This window comes from Mesitornis unicolor, unplaced genomic scaffold, assembly GCF_000695765.1.
Source record: "Mesitornis unicolor isolate BGI_N332 unplaced genomic scaffold, ASM69576v1 scaffold42881, whole genome shotgun sequence".
Lineage (NCBI taxonomy): Eukaryota > Metazoa > Chordata > Aves > Mesitornithiformes > Mesitornithidae > Mesitornis > Mesitornis unicolor.
Window position 1 is genome coordinate 262 of NW_010162560.1, and position 8,088 is coordinate 8,349.

An 8,088-nucleotide genomic window follows, 5' to 3' on the forward strand; every position below is an offset into this window, starting at 1 on the left:
AAAATACCTAAAGCCTGTTTGAGGTGTCCACTGAGCAGGCTTGTTTGTGTTGCCATGAGAAGGTTAATTGTGCTTGGTGCTGTGATTGTACTAAAAGGTTGGTGTTAGTAACTTTTTGGAAGCACACTTGGGCTGCCCTTGCAGCAATCCTGAATAAAATTGTTTCTTTGTGGCTTTGCTGAGTAATGCACCATGTATTTGAAAGTGCAGGATTTTCTTGTACAAGTAAATGGCTGTGCTTGAAGTACTTCATTCCTTGCAACAGGAATATAAAATCCACCCAAAAAATACAAGGCATGGAGAGAAGGGATTATTGGGAAGAGGATCAGGGAGCTCGGTTCACAATGTGGACATTTAGAAAGGACAATCCATGTGCTCTGATTTATTTTGAAATGTTTAACCTGTCCCGCTTGCCACTAAAGAATACTTAATTTCACAAATTAATATTTGACTGTTTCTTCAGTTGAAATATTTATATCTAGAGTCTCCTGAGCTCACTGTCATACTTTCCTTTATTTTCAGGATACAGGGGTTGGGAAATCGAGCATTGTTTGTCGATTTGTCCAGGATCACTTTGATCACAATATTAGTCCTACTATTGGGTAAGTACCACATGTATCTTTTTTCTTCTATACTTTTAACTCACTGTCCTTAGCTAAACTCCTTTCTTTCAAGGCTCTGAACACTGTATATATATATATATGTATATATATTTTTTTTTTTGCTCCACCTTATCAATCTCACTCAACTCTTTACTCTTTAATGGCTTTCAGCTCCTGTTACCTGTTTAGGTAGTCTTAGGCTGCCCCAGAACAAGTCTGCTCTGCTGTCCTGGTTCTGGGAATACAGGGGGGTCCTAAATGTCCTAGATTGCATCATACTCTGTTATGGAGAAGCTGACAGGGCTCTGCCATTCACCTCCTGTGAATGGTGTCTCTTGAAATAGCCACGCTTTATTGACTTATGTTGGGCAGGGCCATGACTTCCAGCTGTTCTGTTTTGGTTTTCTTCACCATCTTACCCCAGGAGATTCTTGGATGTCTTTCTTGGCTGGTGTGTTTCTTTTTGTCTTGTCAAGAGCTTCCTACTTTACATTGTGTTTTGGTCCTAGGACTGTAGGATTAAGGTCACTTTAGTTCCCACTGGTCAATGAGGTATCAAATCTGCTCCTTGGAGCTTAAAGAACCAAAGCCTCACCAGCCCCAAAAAGGTTGTGATCTGCACAATGACCAGGACACCCCATGGCTGAGTAATGGCAGGAGAACTGTGGGGGACCCTTAAGATACTTCAATTGTATGTCCTGCCAGGCTTGGGTGGGACATGGATGCTGTCTGTTCGAAGATGTGGACATGCTGTCATCTAGGTTACATTACCCTGACTTCCTTAAAGTAGGGACAATGCAATTTAAATTAAGTATAATTAATTCACACCAGTTCTTCTTTAAAAACTGCCAAGCTTCTGTGTGTCAGACCTTCAGAAGCCTATCAGTACTGTAGTTGATTTTCATTCCAAAATTTTGTCGTTTATAATCTTGGGGACAAATCTGCCAAGTCCAACGTTACCTGGAAAATTTTGAAAATTCTTCATTTCTTGTGAGAAAGGGAGCTAATACAAACTGTTCACAAAGGAGTGATTTGAATGTGAAGGACTGGTCTTGCTTGCCTGTTAGAGCTGTTTTAAATGATCTGTGAAGGATTGGTATTGATTGCTGTGTGTTGCACAGAGGATTAGATGATCTCTTCCAAAGTTCTGCCTTTCAATGCATGAAGGAGTCTCAGCTGGAAGTTGCACTTTAAAATTTCAGGACAATTTTTGGCCTCCTGAATGTAATGAATGGAGAAAAACCGACAGAGAGAGAGGCAGCATGTAATGAATAACATTAGTGACTGAAGGACACTTGTTTGCAGTGAAGAAATTGATGGGAACTCGAGTGGTTCTGTACTTCTGAATCATCAGCAGCCTTTTCCCCAAGAGGTGGTTGTTGTTAAGTAAATGACTTCTGGTCAAATGAAAAAAGAAAAAAATCCCTTTAATTTTCGTAATTGTGATAGCAGAGGGAAAATATTCTTCTATTTGAAGATTAAAATGTGAAGGCTAGCTTGCATGCAGGGGATATTATTTGTCTGTCTAGATAAGGTTTTAATTTTTATTCCAAATTAATCAAATGTTTTCCTGCCGAGGCTCTAAAGTTTCTGTTTTTGAAGCTGTGAAATGTTGCTTAATACTTTGAGAAGTGACAATTGAAAGCACACACCCTGAAAATAACCACAGAAAATGCTGCTTTTTGTGCCTTACTTAATATATTTATAAGCAATGCAGCATTGTTAAATTTGAGCAATTTGCAGATGTCTGTAGAGGAGAATTGTGGTAGATCATTCTCAGGAAATGTTTTGATCAGCCATATGTCATTTTATGTCATTTGGTACTTTTGTAATGACAATGCATTGCAACAAATGCATTTTTATGAGACAGGAAAAAAGTTACCACAGCAGAAGTTGTTCAGCAGTGTCCAGATAGGAAAAAAAAAAATAATTTATCAGAGTTTGGCAGTATCTCCTAGCCAGCTTTCAATTGAAATGCTGTAATGTAGAAAAAGCCTATACATTTGTAACTGTGTTTCCTAAAAAAAGAAAAATCACACTGTAAATACATAGAAAAATCGCATTTTCAAAAAAACCCAAACCAACCAAACAACAAACAAACAAGAAGCCACAAAAATTTCTTCATCTGAGTTGAGACAGGGAAGAACTTTTTTCCATTTGCTCGCCACATGCATTGCAGCAGGTGATGTGTCTGTTCCCTGGTGATCCAGTCCTATAGGTTTAACAGAAGTTATGTGTTGTGCTTTGATGCTGGCTGACATATTCTCATGTCCCCGTCACCGAGAAGATGGAGCTAGCTACAGCAGAAGCTAAGTGTGAGCAGCAGGAACACTGTGTTCCTGGGCACAAAAGCACTCTCAACCTCAAAGGCTTTTCCCTTCTTTTAAAATACATATATAGGTATCATATATTTTATCTGAGAAAAAAGGGGACTTTCACTTCCGTAGGCTTTTTATCAAGGTTTTGGAGTTTCCTCCTATGCAGTTTAACCCAGCAGAACTGGCTAAGGTTTATGGGTTGCATATTCAGAATGTTGGTCCTGTTATGAATTTCTGCTGCTTCCTTCTTTTCAGAGCATCCTTCATGACTAAAACTGTGCCTTGTGGGAATGAGCTTCATAAATTTCTGATCTGGGACACAGCTGGTCAGGAACGGGTGAGTTTTACATTGCAATATGTCTTTGTTATCCCTGTCTGTTTTAATGCGTTGGCGTACTTCATCTTCAGAATACTTCCTAAGTATAAACCTACTGAATCTCTGCAAGGCTCTGCAAAGCAGATGGTCAGCAGTCACCAAGTGTTTGGGTTGCCATTTCACAGGTAGGAAAGATGCAGAGGCACCCTGACCATACCACTTACCTAAAAAAAAAAAAGTCTGGTGCGAATTGTCAGCAACTTTCTTCCAGTGTCCCGCCTGTCTCCAGCTCCCCACTAATTTAATCGTGTTTGTATGTGGCAGCTTTCATTGATGCTGGAAAGCACTTGACTTCCATCACATGGGCTGGTGAGTGGTCTGAGCTTAGGTGGTGACTCTGGGGTTGTCCTGAGTTGGGACATGAATAATGGGCATGGGTTGCATCAGTTGTTACTATAATCTAAATTAGCGCCAGCAACCTGAACCACTTAGGGGTTTTGTCTTGATTTTTTTAAGTGAATTGCTCATATTAAGTAACTTTTCCTTTGGCTTTTCAAAAAAACCATAATGGTGTCTGTGGGCATTGGTTCATATCTACTGTCTATAAGCCTGGTTGGTCATTTATTTCTTTTAGTAGCCTCAGTGGCAGTAATATGCAGTAGTTGGCGGTAGAACTGTAGAGTTCTCTTAATATGTGCCCACATTTATCTTGAGAAGTTTGAAAGAAATGGAAAAACCCACGCACATATTTTAAAATATCCTGAGGCTTTCTTGTGAAATTGCACTCTTCTTGTTCATAGAAAAAAGTAGCTATGCTCATGTTAGGTTGGGGTAAAATGAAGTGTTTATACATGCTGTAATGTCAGTCCCGATACATCCTACTGTATTCTCCATACCATGTATGTGAATTGTGGGCAGTGAAGATTTTTGCTGTTAAGTGCAGGAGATGCTTTCTGCTTTTATTTACAATGTGCAGAGGGATGTAAAAGTGGCCTTGATGAAATCTGTTGACTCTTAGCAATTCAGTACATTATTTATGATGGGAAAATGGATCTTGAAAAACATATTTGAAGTACAGCATCATTCTTTCCCTTGAATTTTGTTTATTCCATTTCTGCATAGTCTGGAGCTGATAACTGACTAATTATTGCAAGAGGCAGCAAAGGTTCTGTTTTCTTTCCTATAGCTTGTGTTTCCTCGCTTATTCTGTATCTCTCTTCCCTCTGCTGCCCTGCTCTGCTGGCTTTTTTTAATTTTTTTTTTAAATTTCATTTCATCTCCATAGGACACAAAATCAGTTCTTGACATATAGATATAACTACTAATCTATTTTCTCACATAGTCTTAAGACTCTCAAAGCTCTTTTTTTAAAAAAAAAGAAGTAGGCGCATATTAATAAAGTTATATTTACTGAACTAAATGATGCCTCATTTGAGGCAGGAAATCTGTGACTGAGCTCTGACTCTTGGACACGAAATCCGTCCTTCCCATCTGGTCACTTATGTTTCCTCTCATTTTTTTTTAAACTCATCATTTTTCAAACATCTGCTTTCCTTTTCTTTTGTGTCCAACAATGATGAGCAGTGACCACCACAAACCTTGTCAAATTGCTCAGAATCTATTACAGACAAGTTATGTTACAGGTTTTAATGTGTAACCATGATTTACAATCTCTTGAGACCAGGGACCATCTTTTTCTTCTGTTTGACAATGTATTCCCAGTCCTTCACAAGGGCTCTAGGAAACTGGGGTAATACAGTAAGTAACGGTCGATGGGTGTTGAGCACTAGCTAGCAAGGCAGACACGTTTCCCACAGTGAGGTGTGTACTGTTCCGGGTCATTTTCAGTCCTAGGACATCCCCATTTTCCAGTTAAACACGTGATGCTCCTCAATGGCTTATTCATGTTAATTTGTATCTGGGATTTTTGTTACTTTGTCTTGCGTTGCTCCTTCTGATACAAGAACGAATGCCTTCCCCTGTTAATTTATTTCTTATTATCCTCTAAACAACATTGGTGACCTAAAGCTTCCAGCCTACTCCAACCCCTGGACCTATTGCTGTTTTTCATAGTATACTAACAAATGTCTTCCAAGAAGTGTTTCTGCTTTGAGAGCTGTTGTCCTTCCCTTGTTCTTTGAGATTTTGGTTGAGGCTTTATGTTCCACTGACAAAGTCTGGAAGTTTTGTCAATGCCCCTGTTGTCTGTCCTGCTGATAATGGAGTTTAGGACTTCCTGGTCTTTCAATGTTGCCCTCATTTGGCTTCCTTCTTCTAGACATGAGGCCAAGCATAGGACTTGAGTGTGCTTATCCTGGAGTCAAGGCACTCTGTGCTTCTCCAGCTGTGCCTGCTGTTGCTGTGGCTGTGCAGATGTGGAGCCTGCCCTGTGCTGCTCCCTTTTGTTTCGCAGCAGAAGTGCCTAGGGTGAGATTTAACTGAAACCTTACTTATGCCTTGAAAGTTAAGCTCAAACTTTAACCATGATAGAGTGGACAGGCAGTAACAATAGCAGCAGCACTTCTGTGCTCCTTGTTCATGAGTTTCTCCTTTTTCATGTTTTTTCTCCTCCTTTTTCTTGAGTTTCTCTGGGCATCAGATTGGAGAACTGTCAGCTTGGAGAGTATAGAGCAACCACTCTTATATATCTTAGTCGCAAGCTCTTCTTTAAGCAGTGCTGTGTGAGAACCAATGTGCCTCCTGACTGCCTTCACTCAGCTGGGAGAAGCTGGAAATTCATGTCCTGGGTGCTCAGAGAAGCCAGCTGGAAGCACTCAGCACCCCCTTGAGGCACTAAATCAGCTTTCAAATAGCCACTTGTAATGTCACAAGCTTTCAGAAATGCTGGTCATTACTGGGTTTAAAAGCCTGTAGGAATACCTGAGTTTGTTGAAGAACCAGGCCAGCCAGTCAGGGGTTGGTCATGGAGAACACATTCATATAGATATTATAGCATTTTATTTCTTTAGTGTCAGGAAACTCAATTGTAGGCAGAGTAGAGAAGTAACCAGAATTCCCATTTTGTGGGAAATAAATGTCACTTCTGCAGAATGACAGTAATGCAGCAGAAAATGGAGACCAAAAGTGCTTCTATCATAACCTTGGTGGGATTGCATGCTCAGCGTGCTTCCCAGAGGGGACCCTGAAGAGGGGTACATGGCTCTCCAGCAGCTCTGGCTGTGGAAAATGCACATTGTACTCTATCACAAAAGGAGAGAGCTTGGTAATCCTTTTATCTTGTTTTTATTTTTTCTTATCCCCTTTTTTGAGTAGAGTGAACCTTAAACCGGCAGCACACTTGACAAAATCCCTCTGTTTTTCTGTGTCTAAGCACTGGTCTCTGCAGACCCAGTTGCATTGTGTTGGTGTGTATCAGGTGAGCTCATTTTACTCGTTTTTTTCAGAGTCGCTTTCCCTCGACCCCACTATTTTCCAAATGTTGCATTTTTCCCTATCTCACTTTTTTCCCCCATCAGCTTTAAATTGTTGCCATGGACTTCAGGACTTAAATAAATAGGTGACAATTATGTTATTGTTAGCTAAGATTCCCTCCCCTAAGAAGAGTCTCTTCACAAGTTAGTTAATGATGTTTTTATTAGCATATATTTTGGTTCATGATGCCCTAAGTAGCTTCTAATTACAATGCTTTGTCTGAATACCTTGGGTGGCTGCCAGCTTTCCCTTTTGCCAGCTGAGGAATATTATAGCAAATAGTTAGGGAGCCTGAGGGCCATGTTTCTAGGGCAGGAAAATTTATCTCTGTCCTTTTTAAATTTACTGTGTTGAACTCTGGGATTTTTAATTTTGTTTAATAGAAGGAGCCTCAATTACTTGAGCCCAATTTAAACCTTGATAGGAATTACCCTGACTTGTGGGGCTTTTTTTTTTTTTTAAGCTGCTCCATTTCCAGGAAAAGGCTGACAGATGACTGATGAGATATTTGCAGCACTTTATAGCCCCCTCTTTTCCAAGTGACAGTAGTTTTTCTGGTAATTTGAAGACAGTGTCACAAAGTAAGAAGTGAAAATGCTCCTTGAAAAGAGGGCTTGTCCTTGCTGCAGTCTTGACTGGAACGCTTCCCCAAAGCGGAGCAGCCTAATCACTGGGCTTATGGATGCTTCCTCTGAAACCAGACTATTCTGAGAGGAGATAACACCAAGTATCAATGACGTGAATTACGTGGCCTGAATTTTGCTCTGTGGCTTTATGTAGGCAACGCTGACGGTAACCCACAGCTACCACAGACAATGTGGAGGTGGTTCCCTGTACATGGTGTAAGAACCTCATCGTGATGAGCTACTGCATGTGTGCTGCAAAGGTCAACAGGTGGCTTGGTAGTATCTGCATTTGTGAGAGCACAAGTGGCATTAGGGTTAATAAGTGAATATGTTATTTTTGCTATTTTTAGAGTGAGAATAAAGCACGGTAAATCATTTAAGAGATGCATGTGGGTGTGTTTTTTCTTAAGCTTCGACAAACTTGTAGCATGTATAGCATGACAGTGAGCCGTGATTTAGGTGTAGTCTTTTGCATCTTTTGTTTGTTGACTGTAAACTTCAGAAGGGCTAAGCACAGATAATTTCTGTGATGTTGCCAAGGTTTTATTTTTCTGCCTATTTAAAATACCTTTGAAAGATAATCCTAAAGTGTTAGAATTTTCCCCTCTTCACTTCAAGGATTCCTACATATTTGAAGAAGATGTTCATTATTTCATATATATATGTGTGTGTGTGTGTGTTCTTTAACTTAGCTAGCAAAAAGTGCCTATAGGTCAGAGACAGACCGCTCTTTCTTGATTTATTCAGCTTGCCAATCCTGAGAACTGGAATCTCAGCCGTCAATCATGTAGGGA

General features: G+C 40.1%; 1 protein-coding gene across 1 annotated transcript in view; it reads left to right on the forward strand.

Annotated features, from left to right (window-relative positions):
- Positions 1-522: 522 nt before the first annotated feature.
- RAB31 (RAB31, member RAS oncogene family) overlaps positions 523-8,088 on the forward strand; it is a gene marked incomplete at its 5' end in the record, with an annotated part of 33,205 nt that continues 25,639 nt past the window's right edge. The window contains 2 exon segments of the mRNA XM_010193658.1: positions 523-602; positions 3,176-3,257. Of these exon segments, the coding sequence (XP_010191960.1) occupies positions 523-602; positions 3,176-3,257 (162 nt within the window).